This window comes from Macaca nemestrina, chromosome 1 (genome assembly GCF_043159975.1).
Source record: "Macaca nemestrina isolate mMacNem1 chromosome 1, mMacNem.hap1, whole genome shotgun sequence".
NCBI lineage: Eukaryota > Metazoa > Chordata > Mammalia > Primates > Cercopithecidae > Macaca > Macaca nemestrina.
In genome coordinates, this window is record NC_092125.1 from 104,213,037 (window position 1) to 104,237,413 (window position 24,377).

Consider the following 24,377-nt stretch of genomic DNA (forward strand, 5'->3'; position numbering starts at 1 on the left):
TTTTTTTTTTGAGATGGGGTTTTACTATTGTTGCCCAGGCTGGAGTGCAATGGCACGATCTTGGCTTACCACAACCTCTGCCTACCAGGTTCAAGCGATTCTCCTGCCTCAGCCTCCCGAGTAGTTGGGATTACAGGAGTGTGCCACCACGTCCCGCTAATTTTTGTATTTTTAGTAGAGACAGAGTTTCACCATGTTGGCTAGGCTGGTCTTGCTCCTGATCTTAGGTGATCCGCCTACCTTGGCCTCCCAAAGTGCTGGGGTTACAGATGTGAGCCACTGCACCCGGCCAGATTTTACCTGTTTTAAGATAACAATCTGCTGGCATTGTTTAATCTGTAACATAGCAATTTTAAATGAGTTTACTTATCTAAAAAGAAATTGTTCTTCATTGTTCTTCAAGCTAAAAATCTTATAAAATTCCATTAACTTTTTCATTTGTATGTTGTTACACAGCCTCCCTCTGTATATAGCATATACATATATTTTCAGCTCTCTCTTTGACTTTCCACTTAAATGTTTCACAGGTACCTAGCATTTAATGTACTTATTACTGAACCCTTTGAGCTTCCCTTTCTGTCTCATCCTGGCATACTTCTAGAATATCGGCCCCACAAAGCAAGGGTTTTTTTCTGTATTTTGTACTGTTGTATCTGCAGTTCTTGATATATAACTCAGTAAATGTTTGTTGAATGAGTCTCCAAATGGTACCACCATACCATTTACCATTTGCTCAAGTCTTCAGTTTTTTCCACTCTCATCTCTCACATTATATTGACAAACCTCTCACATGTTTCTTAAATCCATCTGTTTTTCTCTATTTCCAGTGTTACCATCCTAATCTAGTATGCTAATGTTATGACTGGTATTCCAGAACCAACTTTTGCTGTCTTTGTAATAATCTTCCTTCCACAGCAAACAGAGATGTTTCTCAAAATGGAAGCTTGTGTCTTGTTACTGTCCTACTCAGACCCCTTTAATACCTTCTTTTTGAATTCCAAATTCTTTTTTTTTTTTTTTGAGATTGGATCTCGGCCTGTTTCCAGCCTGGAGTGCAATGGCACCACCATGGCTTACTATAGCCTTGACCTTCTGGGCTCAAGCAGCTGGGAATTCTCAAAAAAAAAAAAAAAAAAAAAAAAAACAAACCCAAAAAAACAAATATATATATATATATATATAAAATAAAAAATTTTAAAGGAAAGAAAATAAGCACTTAAAGTTCATGAGACCAAAGACCATATTTGTATTACTCATGACTGTATCTAGAGTGTGTGTCACAATTCTCAAAACATATTTCGAGGCTCTCAGAAAACATTTGTTGAATGAATGAAGGAATAGATTAAGAATGATGAATCCATAAAGGAAATGATGAAATGGTTAGAGAGGTGGTAGGAGAACCAGTAGAATGTATCATAGAAACCAAAGAGTTTCAAACATAGCAAATAGGCCAAATGTAGCAGAGAGAAATAATAAGATTGAGACTAAAGATGATCTTTTTTTCTGAGACGGAGTCTCGCTCTGTCATCCAGGCTGGATGGAGTGCGGTGGCGCAGTCTGGGCTCACGCAACCTTCACCTGCCAGGTTCAAGCGATTCTTCTGCCTCAGCCTCCCGATTAGCTAGGACTACAGGTGTGCACCACTACATCCGGCTAATTTTTGTATTTTTTTTTAAGTGGAGACGGGGTTTCACCATATTGGCCAAGCTGGTCTTGAACACCTGACCTTGTGATCCACCTGCCTCAGCCTCCCAAAATGCTGTGATTACAGGCATGAGCCACCACGCCTATCATAAAGATGATCTTTGGGAGGCAGCAAAGCGTAGTGGTTAAGAGGAGCCAAACAGACCTGACTCCGCCTTTTATTGGACATTAGCCTGTCTTTTCATCTCTAAAAAGGGAATAGTAATAGTAACTACCACATACTGATTGTGAGTCTTAAATGAGATAATATATGTAAAACATTTGGCATAGAGCTTTGTACATCTAAGTATTTTATTACTTTCACTGATGCTAAATTCACTGTGAGGACTCATTTGTAGTACTTAAAAAAATTTGGTTGATTTTATATTGTTTTGCTGAATAGTGTTCCATCAAAGCATGGCTATTCCCTTTCTACCCCTGAAAATAGACAGGGAATTTGCATATAAAATGATTTCCAAACATAGTTGTCTTTCAGAGTAGTTCTGTATCTCAGACCAGACCCCCCCACCTCCAACACACACATACACACACACACTTTCTCTCTCTGTCTCTCTGTGTGTGTGTGTGTGTGTGTGTGTGTGTGTGTATATATATATATATATATTTTTTTTTTTGGAGACACAGTCTCGCTCTGTTGCCTAGGCCGGAGTGCAGTGCCACAGGCTTGGCTCTGCAACCTCTGCATCCTGGGTTCAAGCGATTCTTCTGCCCCAGCCTCCTGAGTAGCTGGGATGACAGGTACCCACCACCACGCCTGGCTAATTTTTGTATTTTTAGTAGAGATGGAGTTTCACCATGTTGGCCAGGCTAGTCTTGAACTCCTGACCTCAGGTGATCCGCTTGCCTCAGCCTCCCAAAGTGCTGGGATTTATAGGTGTGAGCAACCATGCCCAGCCCAGACCACTATATTAATAGCAGTGTATTAGTTAATTTTTATCAGATCCACTGTTTGTTACTTGGATGTGGGATTAGAATGGCAGGTGTAGGGGTGGATAGAGGTCTTCATTTTGTAGAGAATATGTATTTGTAAATTTGTAGGTAGTTTTTAACATATTGTTAGATTGTCATACTTTGTTTTTGTACAATGTATATGTCCTATTAATATAATCAGTAATTTTCTTTTTAAAAAATATATAGTTAGTAATTTTCTAGAGTTTACTTAATGCTGTAATGATTTGTGCAAAAGTATTTAATGCTGTAGGTATAGTGTTACTTTCCTTTGAATTTGGACCAGACTATTCCACATTGTTCCAGAGATTTGAAAACATAAATCCCAAAATTGCATGTGAGATGAATATTGAATTTGCCCGTTTGAGTGAAGAGATTCTAGCAATCATAGGTCTGTGTTTTTCCTTGGAAATATATATATATATATATATATATTTTTTTTTTTTTTTTTTTGAGACGGAGTCTCGCTGTGTCTCCCAGGCTGGAGTGCAGTGGCGTGATCTCGGCTCACTGCAAGCTCCGCCTCCTGGGTTCATGCCATTCTCCCGCCTCAGCCTCCCAAGTAGCTGAGACTACAGGCGCCTGCCACCACGCCCGGCTAGTTTTTTGTGTTTTTAGTAGAGACGGGGTTTCACCATGTTAGCCAGGATAGTCTCGATCTCCTGACCTCGTGATCCACCCGCCTTGGCCTCCCAAAGTGCTGGGATTACAGGCTTGAGCCACCGCGCCCGGCCGGAAATATATTTTAAGTTGAATATATCGTACTAGGAACCAGAATAAGTTGTATTACAACGTGGCATCCTTGCCCCTGGATGGAAAACCTAGGTTGTTTAGATATTTTTCCAAAAGCTGAAAGAACGATATTCACAAAGAACATTGCTTTGAAAGTTCAAAAAACAGCCTTCTGGCAGCTGCTGTAGGGACTGTTTTTCAAGGAGTTTACATTCAGCAGATAAAAAGCAATCTGTTATGAAATATCTTCAGAATTTGGGTTTATCTTGACTAGAAATTCTTAAATTTGGTATGTGGGGTTTGCCAATCATGATTTTCCAGTTTTACTACCTAAATGATTCTCAAAATATGCCTGTAAGCCTACTGTTTGTTTTTCTCCTTGATCATGTTAGGGAAATCTAATATTTTTCTCTTCTCATATACATTTTTGGGGGGGGGAAATCAATGTTTTCAAATCTCTTTTCAGTTTATTGGTGCTCCGCTATTTATGTAATAATGTGTGTCACTTAGATTAAGTTTTTAAATTTTTTTTTCATTTTAAAAATGAGAATCATGTTTCTCTCAAACCTTTCTCTAATGTTTTGAAAGGGAATTAAGTGCAGATAAAAAAAATGAATTCTTTGCTTGAACCCGGGAGGCGGAGGTTGCAGCGAGCCGAGATCACGCCACTGCACTCCAGCCTGGGCGACAGAGTGAGACTCCATTTCAAAAGAAAAAAAAACAATTCTTTGGAATGCTGAAATTCTTCATTTATATATATAAATTTTGCAGTTATGCATATTAAGACATGGAATTCGTTCATTACAAAAATTGTAGGGGAAAATTTAAAATGTATGCATTCGTGGGTAATGAATATAAAAGCAATTCTTTTTTTTTTTTTTTTTACAAACTGTAAAATTTTGTGGGTTTTTGGTACATCTGTTTTTTTGAGATGGGGTCTCTCTTTATTGCCCAGACTGGAGCACAGTGGCACCATTCTAGCTCATTCCAGTCTCGAACACTTGGGCTCAAGTGATCCTCTCATCTCAGTGTCCAGAGTAGCTAGGCCTACAGGTGTGTCCTACCACACCCAGCTAATTTTTTAACATTGATTGATTGATTGAGACAGAGTGTCACTCTGTTGGCCAGGCTGGAGTGCCTCTGGAGTAGCTAGGACTACAGGTGTGTCCCACCACGCACAGCTTATTATTTGATTGCCCAGGCTGTAGTACAGTGCTATGATCATGGCTCACTGCAGCCTCGACCTCCTAGACTCAGGTGATCCTCCCACCTCAGCCTCCTGGGTAGCTGGGACGATAGGCACGTACCACCATGCCCAGCTGATTTTTTCATTTTTTTTTTTTCCTTCCTGAGAAAGAGTCTTGGTCTGTCACCCAGGCTGGAGTGCAGTGACACAGTCTCAGCTCACTGCAGCCTCCACCTCCTGCGTTCAAGTGATTCTCCTGCCTCAGCCTCCTGAGTAACTGAAATTACAGGAGCGTGCCACCATGCCCAGCTAATTTTTGTATTTTTTTTTTTTTTAGTAGAGATGGGGTTTCACCATGTTGGCCAGGCTGGTCTCAAACTCCTGACCTCAAGTGATCCGCCTACCTCGGCCTCCCAAAGTGTTGGGATTACAGGCATGAGCCACTGAGCCTGGCCTAGAATGGGGACAGTTTGAAGCTGGTAAAATACAACTCACATAAGTCAGGGAATTAATTCTACAAATATTTGTTGAACACCTACTATATGCCAGCTACTGTTCTACATGCTGGGATATAGCAGTGAACCAAACTGATAAGTCTATTTCCTGGTAGAGTTCAAATTTCAATGGAAAGATGTAGACAAATATATTGTACACCAGGTGGTAAGAAGAATATGAGAATAAAATAGGATACTGAGTGTGAGTAGAGGGTAGTGGGGGGATAGGTGTTTTAGGAAATGTTTCTTCCATAAAATTACATTTAGGCAAAGATATGAAGGAAGTGAAAGAGCAAGATATGCAGTTATCTGGGGAAAGGGTGTTCTATCAAGCAGAATGGTAAGTGCAAAGGTCCCAAGGTAAAGAGGATTTTTGTTGTGTTTGAGAAACAGAAGGGAATTTTTTTTTGTTTTTTTTGAGACAGTTTCGCTCTGTTGTCCAGGCTGGAGTGCAGTGGCGCGATCTCGGCTCACTGCAGCCTCTGCCAGAAGGGAAACTTTTGTACCTCCTTCTTGGAACTAAGCGAAGAGACTGGTAGGAGATGGAAGAGAGGTAGAGAGGACTTTAGGACAAATTAAATTGGATCTTTAGACCATTTAAAAAATTTTGGCTTCTGCTTTTAGGGAGATAGGAAGCCTACGAAAGGGTTTTGAGCAGAGGAGTGATATGATCTGACTCAGGCTTTGAAGGGATCACCCTGCTGCTGAATTGAGAAGACTGGAAGAGATATGAGGGTTGAAGCAAGGACCCAGTTAGAAGCATGTTGCATTTTGCAAGCTGTGCATCTGACAAAGCTCTAATAACAGCGTCTGTAAGGAACTTAAGCAAATCTACGAGAAAAACCGATTAAAAAGTGGGTAAAGGACATGAACAGATACTTCTCAAAAGAAGACATATATGCAGCCAGCAATCATGAAAAAAAGCTCAACATCACTGATCATTCAAGAAATGCAAATCAAAACCACAGTGAGATACCATCTCACTTTAGTCAGAATGACTACTATTAAAAAGTTAAAAAAAAAAAAAAAGATGCTGGCGAGGTTGCAGAGGAAAAGGAGTGCTTATACACTGTTGGTGGGAGTGTAAATTAGTTAAGCCATTGTGGAAGACAGTGTGGTCATCATCAAAGACTTAAAAATGGAAATACCATTTGACTCAGCAGTCCTATTACTGGGTATATACCCAGAGGAATATAGATCATAAAGACACATGCACACATATCTTCCTTGCAGCACTGTTCACAATAGCAAAGACGTGGGATCAGCCTAAATGCTTGCCAATGGTAGACTGAATAAAGAAAATGTAGTACATATACATCATGAAATACTATGGAGTCACAAAAAAAAAGAGATCATGTACTTTGCAGGATCGTGGATGGAGTGGAGGCCATTATCTTTGGCAAACTAATGCAGGAACAGAAAAACACTGTATGTTCTCACATATAAATGGGAGCTAAATGATGACAACGCATGGACACAGAGGGGAACAACACACACACGGGCTTATTGGAGGGTGGAGGGTGGAAAGAGGGAGAAGATCAGGAAAAATAACTAATGGGTACTAGGCTTAATACCTGAGTGATGAAATAAACCCCCATGACGCAAGTTTACCTACGTAACAAACCGCACATGTACCCCTGAACTTAGAATAAAAGTTAAATATATTAAAAAATCAATAAATCGATGGACTTTGAGTTAAGCAGATCACCCTCCATAATGTTGGGGAGGAACTTCATCCACTCAACTGAAGGCATTAATAGAACAAAAGATTGACCTCTCCTCAGTAAGAGGCAAGTCTGCCACCAGATGGCCTTTAGACTTGAATGAAAACATTGGGTCTTCCTGGGTCTCCAGCTTGCCACTGACCCACCCTGCAGATTTTGGGACTGGCCAGCTTCCATAATCGTGTGAGCAATTCCTTTAAATAAACCTCTTCCTTTAAAAAAAAAATGCATATCGCAATAAAATCCATTCATATATTTATCATCACTTGGACCTGATAGCTGTCAAAGTAATGAGAACTGGTTAGATTCCACATACATTTTGAAGGTAAAGCTGACACCCTTAGCTGACCAAATGGACATGAGGGGTTTGAGAGAAAAAGCAATTAAGAATGGGTAGAGATTTTTGGCCTAAATATTTCTGGTTGGAATTACCATATATTGAAATGAAACCTGTAGGAAGAATAGATTTGGGGCAGTGGGCAAAGATGAATTGATTTTAAACATGTTAAGTGCCTATCTATTACATGGTCAGGTCAGTGTGTCAAGTAAGCGTTTAGATATGTGAATCTGAAGTTCCAGAAAGAGGTCTCAACTAGTCTCTATCTGAAGGTAGAAATTTATGAATCATCAATGTTAGATGAACTTTAAAGCCGTAAGACTGGATCTGGTCATGTAGGAACTGAGTGTAGACAGAAAAAGGAAGAGGTCCAGGCACCCCCTGCATCACTCCAGTATTTAAAGGTCATGGAGGAAGGAAGGAACCTGCAAAGGAGACTGAGGGTTACTAGCCAGTGAGGAAGAACAATCAAGACAGGAGTCCTAGAGCTGGGCACGGTGGCTCATGCCTGTCATCCCAGCTACTCAGGAGTCTGAGGTCAGAGGATCGCTTGAGGCCAGGACTTTTAAGACTAGCCTGGGCAACCTAGTGAGACCCTGTCTCTAAAACAGTGAAAAAAAAATTGGACGTGGTGGCACATGCCTGTATTTCTAGCTACTTGGAATAGCTCCCTGGGTTCTGAGGCAGGAGAATCACTTGAGCCCAGGATTTTGAGGCTGCGGTGAGCTATGATTGTGCCCCTGCACTCCGGCCAGGATGAGAGAGAGAGACCTTGACTCAAAAAAAAGAAAAAGATATCGCATAAGTCAATTGAAGTAGCAAGGGAGCTGTTTAGCTGTGCCAAATTCTGTTGATAGGTCAGGTAAGATGAGAGGACTGAGAATTGATCATTCTTCTTAGCAATGTGGAAGTCATTGGTGACCTTAACTAGCAGTTTCTATGGAGGGGTGGCAGTGAAAGTATGATCAGTATGTTCAAGAGAAGAAAAAAGCAAGGATTGGAGGTCAGGGAGAATAGACAATATAGAGAATTCTAACAAGTTTGTTGTGAAGAGGAACAGAGAAATGGGAAGATAGTGGAGGATGTGGAGTCGAGGAATTTTTTTTTTTTCTTTTTTTTTTGAGACGGAGTCTCGCTCTGTCACCCAGGCTGGAGTGCAGTGGCACCATCTTGGCTCACTGCAACCTCTGCCTCCCGGTTCAAGTGATTCTCCTGCCTCAGCCTCCTGAGTAGCTGAGATTACAGGCACGTGCCACCACACCTGGCTAATTTCTTATATTTTTGGTAGAGATGGGGTTTCACCATGTTGGCCAGGCTGGTCTTGAATACCTGACCTCAAGTGAGGTCTGCCCACCTTGGCCTCCCAAGTGCTGGGATTAGAGGCGCGAGCCATCGTGCTCTGCTGAGAGGAATTTTCTTCCATGAGAGATATTATAGTATGTTTTTGTTTTCAGGCTTATTGGCATTATTCAGAGGAAATGTGAGAAATGGATGATGTGAGAGAGAGAGGAGATAGTTGCCTAAATGAAGAGGTTGAAAGGAGAGATCGTTTATATATTGTGATAGGAAGGACAGGCAGAATCTATAGGAACAGACATAGGAATGTAGGTAGATATATGGTGGGCACTTGTGGCAGTTTTGTTCTGTTTGTTACTGCTTCCTATCTGACTACTGCTGTGATCAGATAGGAGACAAAGTTAGTGAGGATGAAGAAAGGGGAGATGGGATGAAATAGTTTTCTAGGAGAGTGGTAGAGTGAATGGATTAGGGAAGGGGAAGTGTATTGGCAGCACCAAGGGCTTACTCAGAGTTAGTGGTCAGGAATATAAAGTGAGATCATTGAGTGTTACTGTTTTTCTTAGACTAGCTTTGATGGTACAGAGACAGAAGATGTATAAAATATGATTTGGAAGTATGTTAGTGCTGAAATTAGGATATTTTAGTAAATTTACAGAAAACCACCTATATGTAATATAATCAGCATACTAAGAAAAAACGTGTGTATAGTTTTCTCATTGTAACACAAGATAAAGTTACGTAAAACAGGGAGAAGAGATATCTGCTACATGCCAATCATTGTATTAGAAGCTACAGGGACCTTAAAACTCACTCATTGATTTATTCACCTATTTATTGGGTACTAAAATTTGTGCTATTCATTGTTTCAGGTGCTGGGGATACAGTGGTGAGCAAGCCAGAAGAGGTTCCTACCCTCATGAAGCTTATATTTTAATTATACAGTTGGTCTTCCCTATCCGTGATTCCGCACCTGCGGATTCAACCAACTGCGGATGAAAAATATTAGAAAAAAATTAAAAATAACAATATAATAATAAAAAACAATACAAAATTTAAAAATACAGTGTAATAACTTTATATATCATTTACATTATATTAGGTATTATAAGTAATCCAGAGATGGTTTCAAGTATACCGGAGAATGTGTATAGGCTATATGCAAATACCACACCATTTTACATAAGTGACTTGAGCATCCTCAGATTTTGGTATCTGAGGGGGTGGGATGGAGGGTGGGAGGACTTAATCTGTTGAGGGGGTATAGCTGACAAATATAGAACAAGAAAAAATGTTAATTGCCCTAATTGTGATCTTATATGGATCATAAATATTCAGGGATGGATCAGGTCAGTGCAAGCTTAAATATAGGTCTGAGAACATAGGTCTAGAATCCATTATCCAAAATGTTGGTGCTGTAAGTTTTTTTTTCTTTTTAAAAAAATTCCCTGCAAGTGTTACACATGTTTTTCTTTTTTCTTCTTTTTCTTCTTTTTCTTTTTTTTTTTTTGACTTTTAGAAATGTAGATTGGGTGAACTGGCACTGTGGTGTTTGGGAGGAGTAGCATCCCTTACGAAAGCCCGTTAATACTTCTTCATTGTAACTTATCATTATTCATGGAAATTATGGTAATTGAGACTAAAATAGATCCATGTCAAGTTTTATCACTAGGTTTTGAAAAAACTTGGATTTCAGAGTTTTTTGGACTTCAGGATTGTGAACCCATCATGGAGAAGAAAGGACTTTGTACTTTTTATTTTTTTTTATAGAGTTTTTTTTTAAATTTACTTTTCGAGAGAGGGTCTTGCTCTGTTGCCCAGGCTGGAGTCCAGTGGCATGAACATGGCTCACTGCAGCCTCGATCTCTTAGGCTCCAGCCATCTTCTTGCCTCATCCTCCTGAGTTGCTGGGACTATAGGTGTACACCACCATGCTGGGCTAATTTTTTATTTTTTGTAGAGAGAGGGTCTTGCTGTGTGTGTTAGACTGGTCTCAAACTCTAAAGTTTGAGTGATCCTCCTGCCTTATCCTTCCAAAGTACCAGTAATACAGGTGTGAGCCACCATGCCCAGCCAGGATTTGAACTTTTAACATTATTTATTATTTATTTTTTAAAAATTTATTTTTATGAATAAATTTATTAAATAAAATTTTTAAAAATTTTATTTTTAAAAAACATTTGGGTTATTTTAATTACTTTTTATACACAGCATTTTATTATTTATTCTCCCTTCCCTAATTATGTATTTATTTTTTTGAGACAGGGTCTTGCTCTGTTGCCCAAGCTAGAGTGTAGTGATGCAATCACAGCTCAGTGTAACCTCAACTTCCTGGGTTCAAGCCATCTTCCCACCTCAGCCTCTTAAGTAGCTGGGACTATAGGCACATGACACCACACATCTGGCTAATTTTTTATTTTTTTTGTAGAGACGAGTCTCTACACACTATGTTGTCCATGCTGGCTTTGAACTCCTGGGCTAAAGTGATCCTCCCCCTTTAGTCTCCCAAAGTGCTGGGTTTGTAGGGGCAAGCCACTGTGCACAGCTAACTTTGTCCTTTTTTTTTTTTTTTTTTTTTTTTGAGACGGAGTCTCGCTCTGTTGCCCAGGCTGAAGTGCAATGGCGTGATCTCGGCTCACAGCAAGCTCTGCCTCCTGGGTTCACGCCATTCTCCTGCCTCAGCCTCCCAAGTAGCTGGGACTACAGGCACCTGCCACCACGCCCGGCTAACTTTTGTATTTTTTTTTTTTTTTAGAGATGGGGTTTCACTGTGTTAGCCAGGATGGTCTTGATCTCCTGACCTCGTGATCCGCCCACCTCGGCCTCCCAAAGTGCTGGAATTACAGGCGTGAACCACCGCGCCCGGCCTACTTTGTACGTTTAAAGGGAGAGTCTGTATGTTTATATGACACATAAGCAGAAATGAACATGATTTGTTAGGGACAGTAAAGAAAACTGAATTGACTAAATGATAGTGGGTGTGTGTTGGGAAGTAAAGATAAACAAGTTTGAATAGTTGGAGGAGAGTGAGATTATTAAAAGCCTTGAATGCCACTGTGAAATGTTTATATGAAATGGTAGACAAGAATCATGAGAGTGAAATGATTGGAAGATTAGTTTTCCAGCTGTTTATATGGTTGAATGGAGCAATAACAAGCTAAGGAGTTACCCAGTCGGCTAATATTTGATGAGTACTTATAAACACTGCTGCTGCTGCTTCTCCTACTAAATTATTGGTACCTGTTTTTTTTTTTTTTTTTTTTTGCTCTGTCACCCTGCCTGGAATGCAATGGCATGATCCTGGCTCACTGCAACCTCCGCCTCCCAGTTTCAAGTGATTCTCATGGCTCAGCCTCCTGAGTAGCTGGAATTATAGGCACCTGCCACCACACCCACCTGATTTTTGTATTTTTAGTAGAGATGGGTTTCGACATGTTGACCAGGCTAGTCTTGAAGTCATGACCTCAAGTGATCCACCTGCCTCGGGCCCCCAAAGTCCTGGGATTACAGGCATTAGACACCACACCCGGCTGATACCTTTTATTGAGCCCTCACTATGTGCCAGTCATTGGGCGAGGTATTTCACTTATACTCCTTGTAGAAGTCATAAGGCAACTATTTATTTACTTTTTCCCTTGAGACAGGGTCTTGCCCTGTTGCCCAGGTTGGAGTGCTGTGGCTTGATCACAGCTCACTGCAGCCTCAACCTTCAAGGCTCAAGTGATCCTCCCACCTCAGTCTCCTGAGTAGCTGGGACTACAGGTGTGTGCCACCACACCCTGCTAATTTTTGTGCTTTTTTAGAGACAGGGTTTTGCCATACCAGTCTGGTCTCAAACTCCTGGGCTCAAAGAGTCCACCCGCCTCAGCCCCTGAAAGTACCGGGATTATAGGTGTGAGCCACCATGCCCGGCCAAGAATCTGACTGTCTTGTTGGAATGAAAAGTCTCAGGGCACATGGTTTAAAATATTCTAGTTCACAAATGGAACTTTCTAAGGGATAAGATGTTCTCCGTTTTCCAGATACTAGTTCTAGATCTTGAGTCAGACATATGTTTGACGTGATAGTCTGTCAGTCTTCAAGAACACTGACTTGTTTTGTTTTGGTTTTATTAATATATTCACTAGTCTCTGGCTGGGCATGGTGGCTCACACCTGTAATCCCAGCACTTTGGGAGGCCAAGGCAGGCAGATCACCTGAGGTCAGGCGTTCAAGACCAGCCTGGCCAACATGGCGAAACCCTGTCTATACTAAAAATACAAAAATTAGCTGGGTGGGTGTGGTGGCTTGTACCTGTAATGTCAGATACTCGGGAAGCTGAGGCAGGAGAATCTCTTGGACCCAGGAGATGCAGGTTGCAGTGAGCCGAGATCGCGCCACTGCACTACAGCCTGGGTGACAGAGCGAGACTCCGTCTCAAAAAAAAAAAAGAAAAAATTCACTAGTCTCCCTAATGATTATATGGTAATCTGGTTTCCTGAGGATCTTTATATTTAAAATGGGGGTGCCTTGTGGAGATTCTCAGATTAGGTGTATCACCTATTGTAAAATAATAAATTGGCACGCTAGTTTTAAAACGTTTTGTATATTTGGGAAATTGACACATGCCTACTGAGTATTTGCTATAAGGAAAACTTGTAAAAATAAATTTCTGATTTTTAAAGTTCTTATAACAAAAGTGATTATTTGTATAAATGTTTGCTTAGTGTTTGCTCTTCTCTCTAGAGTATAAACCTTAAAATTTAGGAACTGGGTTCAATTTGTTAAATACTGTATTTTCAGGGTGTAGCACGATGCCTGGCATATGATAGGTGTTTGGAAATATTTTTTGAATGGACAGGTGAATGAATTCAGAGTTGAATTGTATGCTAGCAACAAAGATAATTTCTGCATAAGTTCCTGCATCAGAAAGTCCTAACCTCAAAAAGCCTGATAATCTCTTCTAAAAGTTTGGAATACTGAAACCAGCCTAAGAGATAATTTAAAAAGAATTTTTATAGGTACATAGCATGTTTAAATATTTATGGGGTGAATGAGATATGTTGATGCAGGCATACAATGTAATAATCACATTATAGTCAATGGAGTATCAAAAAAAAATGATTTTTTTTACCTTCAATAAAACTGTAGGAAACAAAAGTGTACTTCAGCAGAAGTGTAGGGAATATATTCTTTTAAAACTTTTGAGTGTGAAAATATATGAAGTTATTTTATTTTAGGCAATGTTTGCTTGACTGTAAGTTGCAGAAGCTTCTTGGTGATTCTTAAATTTGCATTTGCACCATACCACTATAGCTTGTTTATGATATCTGTAGAATGATAAACTTATTCTGAATTTTAAATCTATTTATAACTAAATAGATTTAAATCTACTTTGAATTAACATTTTTATTTAACTGTGGTTTCTTTTTTTTTTTTTTTGGGGTAGTTGTTGACCTCCTTGTTGTCTTGCCCTATACCCATTACTTATATTAATCAACAGTTGCCTCTTTTCTGATAAATTTTTGTTATGGTCTGTTCTGCAGAGAATGATGCTGGTTTCAAGTTTTGGAGATCCCTGTTTTTTATGGAACACAGTTCTATAAAATTTTCATAAGATTCCTTGGCAATAACATACGCTTGTGATGGACCCTAGAAATACTGCTATGTTAGGATTGGGTTCTGATTCCGAAGGTTTTACAAGAAAGAGTCCTTCTGCCATCAGTACTGGCACATTGGTCAGTAAGAGAGAAGTAGAGCTAGAAAAAAACACAAAGGAGGAAGAGGACCTTCGCAAACGGAATCGAGAAAGAAACATTGAAGCTGGGAAAGATGATGGTTTGACTGATGCACAGCAACAGTTTTCAGTGAAAGAAACAAACTTTTCAGAGGGAAATTTAAAATTGAAAATTGGCCTCCAGGCTAAGAGAACTAAAAAACCTCCAAAGAACTTGGAGAACTATGTATGTCGACCTGCCATAAAAACAACTATCAAGCACCCAAGGAAAGCACTTAAAAGCGGAAAGATGACGGATGAAAAGAATGAACACTGTCCTTCAAAACGAGTAAGTAGAATTCCTAACAATGTATGGTTATTGACAATATTTTCATTTCCCTGTTAATTTTTATCATATATGTGTTTCTGGGAGTTTGATTTTAATCTTTCTATGTTATTTCCAGATAGTTTGTGTTTGTGAGCCTTAAAATAAGCCCTGAGGCTTGTCAAAGATGTAAGTTAATAGCATAACCATATACGTATTTGTACTTCTAAAATTATTTTAAAATTTTATTTATTTATTTATTTTTTGAGATTAAGTTTTGCTCTTGTCGCCCAGGCTGGAGTGCAATGGTGTGATCTCGGCTCACAGCAATCTCTGCCTTCTGGGTTCAAGCAGTTCTCCTGCCTCAGCCTCCCAAGTACCTGGGATTACAGGTGCCCACCATCACACCTGGCTAATTTTGTGTTTTTAGTAGAGATGGAGTTTCACCATGTTGGCCAGGCTGGTCTCAAACTCCTGACCTCAGGTGATCCGTCCACCTTGGCCTCCCAAAGTGCTGGGATTACCGGCGTCAGCCTCCACGCGCGGCCTGTTTATGCAGTTTTTAAAGGCAAAACTCCAAAGTGCTGGAATTACAGGTGTAAGCCACTGTGTCTGACCAAAAAAAGAGAAATCTTTATTGAGGTATGATTCACATACCATACAGTTCAGCCATTTAAATTCAGTGATTTTTAGGGTATTTCCTTATTCGCTTTTAAAAATTTATGTAAAATCATTTCTTTCTTTCTTTTTTTTTTTTCGAGATGGAGTCTCACTCTGTTGCCCAGACTGGAGTGCAGTGGTGCGATCTTGGCACACCACAACCTCCACCTCCTGGGTTCAAGCGATTCTCCTGCCTCAGCCTCCTGAGTAACTGGGCTTACAGGTGCCCACCACCGCACCCAGCTAATTTTTGTATTTTTTGTAGAGACAAGGTTTCACCATGTTGGCCAGGCTGGTCTCGAACTCCTGACCTCAGGTGATCCACCCACCTCAGCCTCCCAAAGTACTGGGATTACAGGTGTGAGCCACTGCGCCCAGCCAAAATCATTTATTTCTAAACCTTTTTCATTATCCCAAATTAAAACTCCGTAACCATTAAACAATATCTTCCATTTCTTCTGTCTACAGTGACTGGTAATATCTAATGTACTTGCCGGGCATGGTGGCTCATGCCTGTAATCCCAGCACTTTGGGAGGCTGAGGCAGGGGGATCACCTGAGGTCAGGAGTTTGAGACCAGCCTGGCCAACATGATGAAAACTCGTCTCTACTAAAAATACAAAAAATTAGCTGGCCATGATGGCAGAAGCCTGTAATCCCAGCCCTCGGGAGGCTGAGGCAGGAGAATCGCTCAAATCTAGGAGGCAGAGGTTGCAGTGAGCTCAGGTTGTGCCACTGCCCTCCAGCCTGGGCAACAAGAGCAAAACTCCAACTCACCCCCCAAAAAATTCTAATGTACTTTTAGCAACTGTAACTGTAAATTTGCCTATTCTAGCTAACTCATATAGGTGTAATCATACAATATTTGTTATTTTGTGTCTGGCTTATTTCATTTACCAGAACGTCCTCAAGGTGCAACCATGTTGTAGCATGTGCCAAAACTTTATTCCTTTTCATGGCAGAATAATCCATTGTGTGGATATACCACTTTATTTTCATTTATTTATTTATTTATTTATTTATTTATTTATTTATTTATTTATGTTTTGAGGTGGAGTTTCGCTCTTGTTGCCCAGGCTGGAGTGCAGTGGCGTGATCTCGGCTCACGGCAACCTCTGCGTCCAGGGTTCAAGCAATTCTCCTGCCTCAGCCTCTTGAGTAGCTGGGATTACAGGTGTGTGCCACCATCCCCGGCTGACTTTTGTGTTTTTTAGTAGAGAGGGGATTTTTTCATGTTGGTCAGGCTGGTCTCAAACTCCTGTCCTCAGGTGATCTGCCCACCTCTGCTTCCCAAAGTGCTGGGATGACAGGCGTGAACCATCACACCCAGCCACCACTTTATTTTTTATCCATTCATCTCTTGATGGAATCTTGGTTCACATCCACTCTTTGGCTATTGTGGATAATGCTACAGTGAATGTTGCCATACAGTTATCTGTTCAAGTTCCTGCTTTGTATTTTCATGTATTTACCTGGGAATAGAAATACTGGGTCATATGGTAATTATTTATTTAGCTCTTTCAGGAACTGTACACTTTTTCAGTGGCTATACTGTTTCATATCCCATCAGCAATGCATGAGTTTTTGATTTCTCTGAGTCTTCATAAGGTTTTCTTAATTTTTATTCCCTCCCTCCCTCCATCCCTCCCTTCCCCTCTACCTCTCCCTGCTTGTCCCCCCCTTCCCTCCCCTTCTTTCCTTTCCTTATCTTCCTTCCCTTCCCTCTCTTTCCTTCCTCTCACCCACCCCACCACCGCCCTGTTCTCAAGCTGCAGCACATTGTGGTTTTTAATTAGCATTTCTTTTTTTTTTTTTTTTTTTTTTGAGAGAGAGTCTCGCTCTGTCCTCCAGGCAGGAGTGCAGTGGTGCAATCTCTGCTCACTGCAAGCTCCGCCTCCTGGGTTCATGCCATTCTTCTGCCTTAGCCTTCCGAGTAGCTGGGACTACAGGCGCCCACCACCACACCCGGCTAATTTTTTTTGTAGTTTTAGTAGAGAGGGGGTTTCACCTTGTTAGCCAGGATGGTCTCAATCTCCTGACCTCGTGATCCGCCCACCTCGGCCTCCCAAAATGCTGGGGTTACAGGCGTGAGCCACCATGCCCAACCTGCATTTATTTAATGACTAATGATGTTGAACAGGTTTTCATGTGCTTATTGGCCATTTGTGTATCTTCTTTGAAGAAATGTTTGTTCAAATTATTTGACTACTTTTGAATTGTGTTTTGTTGTTGAATTGTCCAGGTTCTTTATATAATCTGTATATAGGATTTTAAAAATATTTTCTTTCATTCTGTGGATAGTCTTTTCATTTCCTTTTGTGTCCTCTGATGCAAAAAAAAGTTTTCAATTTTGGTGAAAACGGGTCCAATTTATTTTTTCCTTTATTGCCTGTGTTTTTAGTGTCATATCCTAGAAATCATTGCCAAATCCAGTGTTGTGAAAGTCTTCCCCTTATGTTTTCCTAAGAGTTTTATCATTTTAGCTCTTACGTTTAGATCTGTGACCCATTTTGAGTTTAAGTTTTGTTGTATATGGTTTAAAGTAAGGGTCCAGCTTCATTCCTTTTCGTGATAGAGTATCTTTTCTTCATTGAATGGTTTTGACACCTTTGTTAAAGAAATTATTGGCCATATATGTGAGAGTTTATTTCAGGACTCTTTTCCTTTACATTCCATTGGTCCATATGTCTGTCTTTCTGCAAGTACCACACTGTTTTCATTACTGTAGCTTTGTAGTAAGTTCTTTATTTGTTCGTTTTAGATGGAGTCTTACTCTGTTGCCCAGGCTGGAGTATAGTGGCATGATCTCAGCTTGAGACCGCAGCCTCTGCCTCCTGGGTTCAAGTGATTCTCCTGCCTCCTGCCTCAGCCTCCTGAGTAGCTGAGATTACAGGTGCCTACTACCATGCCCGGCTAATTTTTGTATTTTTAGTAGAGACAGAGTTTCAGCATGTTGGCCAGACTGGTCTCAAACTCCTGAGCTCAAACAGTCTGCCTGCCTCGGCCTCCCATAATGCTGGGATTACAGGTGTGAGCCACCATGCCCTTCCTGTTTGTTTTTAAAGAGACAGGGTCTTGCTCTGTCATCCAGGATAGGCTACTCACTGCAGCGTCAAACTCCTGGGCTCAAGTGATCCTCCTGCCTTGGCCTCCCAAAGTGATGGGATTATAGGCATGAGCCACCATGGCTGGCCTGTAGTAAGTTGAAGTCAGAAAGTGTGAGTCTTCCAACTTTGTTCTTTTTCAACATTGTTTTGGCTATTTGGGGTTCCTTGAGATTCCATACGGATTTTAGGATGGGGTTTTCTGTTTCTTTAAACAACAGTGTTGGGATTTTGATAGAAATTACATTGAATCTGCAGATCACTTTAGGTAGTGTTGTCGTCTTAATATGAAGTCTTGAAATCCAGGAATGTGAGATGTCTTTTGTTTAAGATTTCCTTAATTTCTTTCAGCAATATTTTATAAAATTTGTAATGTTCAAGCCTTTCAGCTCCTTAAATTTATTCCTGTGTATTTTATTTTTTGATGCTATTGCAACCAGCAGTGTTTTTTTTTTATTATTATTATTATTTATTTATTTATTTTTTTTGAGATGGAGTCTAGCTCTGTCGCCCAGGCTGGAGTGCAGTGGCCAGATCTCAGCTCACTGCAAGCTCCGCCTCCTGGGTTTACGCCATTCTCCTGGCTCAGCCTCCCGAGTAGCTGGGACTACAGGCGCCTGCCACCTCGCCCGGCTAGTTTTTTGTATTTTTTAGTAGAGACAGGGTTTCACCGTGTTAACCAGGATGGTGTCGATCTGCTGACCTTGTGATCCGCCCGTCTCGGCCTCCCAAAGTGCTAGGATTACAGGCTTGAGCCACCGTGCCCGGCCACCAGCAGTGTTTTAAATTTACTTTTCAGATTACTCATTGTAAATATATAGAAATGCAACTAATTTTTTAAATTACTATTTTTAATTTTTTTTTTTTTTAGAGACAGTCTTGCTCTGCTGCCCATGTTGGAGGGGCAGTGGCATAGCTCATTGTATCCGCAAACTCCTGGACTCAAGCAGTCTTCCTGCCTTAGCCTTCTTTTATTTATTTATTTATTTTTATTTATTTATTTATTTATTTATTTATTTTTTGAGATGGAGTCTCGCTCTATTGCCCAGGCTGGAGTGCAGTGGCGCGATCTCGGCTCACTGCAAGCTCCGCCTCCCGGGTTCATGCCATTCTCCTGCCTCAGCCTCCTCAGTAGCTGGGACTACAGGCGCCCGCCACCACGCCCGGCTAATTTTTTGTGTTTTTAGTAGAGATGGGGTTTCACCGTGGTCTCGATCTCCTGACCTTGTGATCCGCCCGCCTCAGCCTCCCAAAGTGCTGGGATTACAGGCGTGAGCCACTGCTCCCAGCCTCTCTTTTATTTATTTTAATAAATTTAAAAAAAAATTATCTTTGTAGAGATGGGGTCTTGCTATTTTGCCCAAGCTGGTCTTGAACTTCTGACCTCAAGTGATCCTCCTTCGTTGGCCTCCCAAAGTGTTGGGATTACAAGTGTGAGCCACTGTGTTGGCCACAACTGATTTTGGCATGTGGGTTTTGTATCCTGCAACTTTGCTGAATTCATTTATTAGCTTGAACAATTTGTTGATGCTTTAGGGTTTTCTACATATAAAACTGTGTCATCTGCCAACAGAGATAATTCAGTATTTTAATATATGCCTCAGGTATTTCTTACGTTCCAGCAGATTTGGGAAACACTATGTTTACTTACTGTGAAATGAGAGTGGGTTATTTTCTGTTCAGTGAGTTAGCTACTGAAATTAGTGTTTTTGTCTACTAAAATATTATATATAATTTTTTTCATATTTTTAAAATTATAAACTCCCAGTGGCCATTACTGAATAGATTACATACAGTATTTTGAATGGGGTGAAGCAACCTCTTTAGTGGTCCTTACCAGTAGAGCTTAACTAGTAAACTGAAAGTAGTAATCACTGGTACTGTAGCAGGAAGACAATAAAAGAAGAGGAAAACAGAACGATAGAAGGCAGTGTAAGAAACAAGAGCAAAGGATGATGATAAAGTGCCATCAGGCTACCTCAAAGGATGAAGTTTTCTGTCCATAATCCATGCTAGTATAGTATGTAGGCTAATGTCCGAGTTATATTGATGTGTGTGTGTGTGTGTGTGTGTGTGTGTGTGTATATATATATAGGTTGGTGCAAAAGTAATTGCAGTTTTGGACTATGAATTTTTTTTTTTTTTTTAAAGATAGAGTCTCCTTTTGTCACCCAGGCTGGAGTGGAGTGCAGTGGCTTGATCTCGGCTCACTGCAGCTTCCACCTCCTGGGTTAAGGCAGTTCTGCCTCAGCCTCCTGAGTAGCTGGGATTACAAGTGCTTGCCACCATACCTGGCTAATTTTTGTATTTTTAGTAGAGATGGGGTTTCAACATGTTGGCAGGCTGGTCTCGAACTCCTGACCTCAGGTGATTTGCCTGCCTCAGCCTTCCAAAGTGCTGGGATTTAGGAGTGAGTCCCTGTTTCCAGCCATTGACCATGAATTTTAAATCATTATAACTAGGCTCAAACACATCTTTATTAATCAAAATAGGAACCATTACAATAAACATTTGTGCCAACAAGAATCAGTTTGTTTAATCCTGTAGCATAAAAATCTGTGCTTCTGGATTCAACAAACTCTTGGGAAGCATTTTATGTATCCTGCTGGTTGTGGAAGCGGTTTCCCTGCAAAAAGTTGTTGAGATGCTTGAAGAAGTGGTAGTTGGTTGACAAGAGGTCAGTTGAATATGGCAGTTGAGGCAAAACTTAGTAGTCCAATTTGTTCAACTTTTGAAGCACTGATTGTGTGACGTGCAGTCAGGCGTTGTCCTGGAGAAGAATTGGGCTCTTTTTGTTGATCAGTGCTGGTGGCAGGTGTTGCAGTTTTTGGTACATCTCATCAATTTGCTGAGCATACATCTCAGATGAATGGTTTCGCTGGGATTCAGAAAGGTGTAGTGGATCAGACTGGCAGCAGATCGCCAAACAGTGACCATTATCTTTTTTGGTGCAAGTTTGGCTTTGAAAAGTGCTTTGGAGCTTCTTCTCGGTCCAACCACTGATCTGGTTGTTGCCAGTTGTCATATAAAATCCACTTTTTGTCGCACATCACAATCTTGAGAAATTTTTCCTTGTTGGTGTGTAAAATGCCAAATGACCTTAGAATGGTTGAAGATGAGTTCCTCGGCAACTTCTCGTGTAGTTTTAAAAGGATGAGCTTTGATGATTGCTCTCAGTTGTTGTCAATTTCTGACAGCCAGCCACTGTGCTGCTTATCTTCAAGGCTCTCATCTCCTTTGCAAAACTTGCTGACCCACGGCTGTACTGTACATTCGTTAGCAGTTCCTGGGCCAAAAGTGTTGTTGATGTTGCAAGTTGTCTCTGCTGCTTTATGGCCCATTTTAAACTCAAATAAGAAAATCACTTAAATTTGCTTTTAGTCTAACATTTCCATAGTCTAAAATAAATACAAAATAAAGAGCAAGTAATAAGTCATTAGCAAAAAAAATAAAGTGAGAAATGTGCATTAAAATGATATATAACATAACCACATTTAAGAACGTGTTCCAATATCAAGTGGCAAATTTCAACAATGCAAAAACTGGTTACTTTTACACCAGTATTACCTGTTATATTTATAATGTATAACAATTATATATATAGTTTTAAAAAAATGTGTGTTTATGTATGTATATGCATATATATAAACTGTGGTAGGCTGCATATAATGTGAACTTTTCCATTTTAACCATTTGTAAGTATATAATTTTGTGGCATTAGGTAGATGCACTTTTTGTGCAACCATCCCCACCCACCAGCTCTGGATCTTTTTGATATTTTCCAGCAGACACTCTATTAACTCTTCATTCCCCCTCCTGTGGCCCCTAGTGAAACTGGTATTCTACTTTCTGTCTCTGAATTTGACTACTGAAATTACCTCATATAAGTAGAGTCATACAATATTTGTCCTTAGGTAACTGCCTTATTTCCCTTAGCATAATGTCCTCAAGGTTTGTCCATTTTGGAGTATGTCAGAGTTGCTTTTGTTTTTAAGGCTGAATGATATTCCAGTGTATGTATATAACAAATTTTGTTCATTCTATGGATATGTCAGATTCAGAAGCTGTTTGTGAATTTTTTGGTTAATATGATTGTCAACTGTTAATTTCTAAATTTGTTCAGCTGTTACTGGGTAGTATTTTACTAGATAAATTAATCTAGTCCATCTATGGATGGACACTGGTATTGCTTCCAGCTTTTAACAGTTGTGACTAATGCTGAACATGTGTGTAGAAATATCTGAGTCCCTGCTTTCACGTCTTTTGGGTATATATGTGGAAGTGGAATTTTTGGGTCATACTACAGTTTTTTTGGTAAGAGATTGAGTGTTGCTCTGTCACCCAGGCCGGACATTGTAATTTTTTTTTTTTTTCTGATATAGGGTCTCACTCCTGTTGCCCTGGCTGGAGTGCAGTGGGGGTAATCACAGCTCACTGCAGCCTTAACCTCCTGGGCTCAGATGATTCTCCCACCTCAACCTCTTGAGTAGCCTGGCTACAGGCATGCACAACCACTCCTGGCTCATATTTTGTGTTTTTAGTAGATGCGGGGGTTTCACCATGTTGCCCAGGCTGATCTTGAACTCCTGGACTAAAGCAGTCTGTCCACCTCAGCCTCCCAACGAGCTGGGATTACAGATATGAGCCACCACGCCTGACTCTGGGACATTGTAATTCTATGTTTAATTTTTTGAAATAATTACCATACTGTTTTCCACAGGGGCTGGACAATTTTACATTCCCACCAGGAACTCACAAGTGTTCTGGTTCTTCCACATCCTCGGTAACAGTTATTCTGTTTTAAAAAAATTATAGCCATCCTAACGTGTAGGAATTACTCACTATATTTATAATTTGTAATTATATATCTATAGTTTTGTTTGTTTCAGACAGCATCTTGCTATTGCCTAGGTTGGAGTGCAGTGATGTGATTAGACTCACTGTAGCCTTGACCTTGACCTCCTGGGCTCAAGCAATCCTACCACCTCAGCGTCCCAAGAAGTTGCAGCTACAGGTGTGTGTCACCACACTTCTAATATTTTTATTTTTTGTAGAAATGTTGCTCCTTTTGTTGCCTGGGCTGGTCTTGAAATCCTGGGCTGAGGTGATCCTCCTATCTCAGCCTCCCAAAGTGCTGGGATTACGGGTGTCAGCCACCATGCCAGTGAGCCACTGTGCCCGGCTTGATACGTGTATTTTTTTTAAAACATAAGACTAATCGCAGCACTTTGGGAGACTGAGGCAGGTGGATCACTTGAGGTCGGGAGTTTGAGACCACCCTGACCAACATGGTGAACCCCATCTCTACTAAAAATACAAAAATCAGCTGGGTGTGGTGGTGATCACCTATACCCCCAGCTACTCAGGAGACTGAAGCAGGAGAAGCTCTTGATCCCAAGAGATGGAGGTTGCAGTGAGCCGAGATCACACCACTGTACTTCAGCCTGAGTGACAGAGCAAGACTCCATCTCAAAAAAAAATCTAAGATCCTTTGCCTCCCTTCCTTCCTTCCTTTCTTGACAGAGTCTCACTCTGTCACCCAGGCTTGAATGCAGTGGTGTGATCTCACTGCAACCTCTGCCGCTCAGGTTCAAGCTATTCTCCTGTCTCAGCCTCTTGAGTAGCTGACATTATGGGCACCTGCCACCGTGCCTGGCTAATTTTTGTATTTGTAGTAGAGACGAGGTTTCACCATGTTGGTCAGGCTGGTCTTGAATTCCTGAACTCATGATCCACCTGCCTCGGCCTCCCAAAGTGCTGGGATTACAGGCGTGAGCCACCGCGCCTGGCCGATCTTTTGCCTTTCTACTTTATCTTCAGTGCTCCAAAAGAAGCAGCCCTGAAGGGGAACTTCTATTGAGATTGTGATAAAGGATAGTATTTTCTCGTTTAGTGACCATAGGGAAATAAGAGAATAAGAAATAATCTTGGCTGGGCATGGTGGCTCATGCCTGTAATCCCAGCACTTTGGGAGGCGCAGGCTGGTGGATCACCTGAGGTCGGGAGTTCGAGACCAGCCTGACCAACATGGAGAAACCCCGTCTCTACTAAAAATACAAAAAAATTAGCCAGGCGTGGTGGTGCATGCCTGTAATCCCAGCTACTTGGGAAGCTGAGACAGGAGAATCACTTGAGCCCAGGAGGCAGAGGTTGCGGTGAGCTGAGATCGTGCC

At 40.8% G+C, this 24,377-nt stretch overlaps 1 protein-coding gene across 3 annotated transcripts in view; it reads left to right on the forward strand.

Moving 5' to 3' along the window:
• LOC105498260 (ASH1 like histone lysine methyltransferase) overlaps nucleotides 1–24,377 on the forward strand; it is a 232,084-nt gene that overhangs the window by 27,035 nt on the left and 180,672 nt on the right. For all 3 annotated transcript variants that reach the window (XM_071083894.1, XM_071083898.1, XM_071083903.1), the window contains one exon: nucleotides 13,947–14,465. In XM_071083894.1, coding sequence (XP_070939995.1) covers nucleotides 14,046–14,465 — 420 coding nt within the window. In that variant the 5' untranslated portion in view covers nucleotides 13,947–14,045. The remainder of the gene's footprint in view (nucleotides 1–13,946; nucleotides 14,466–24,377) is intronic.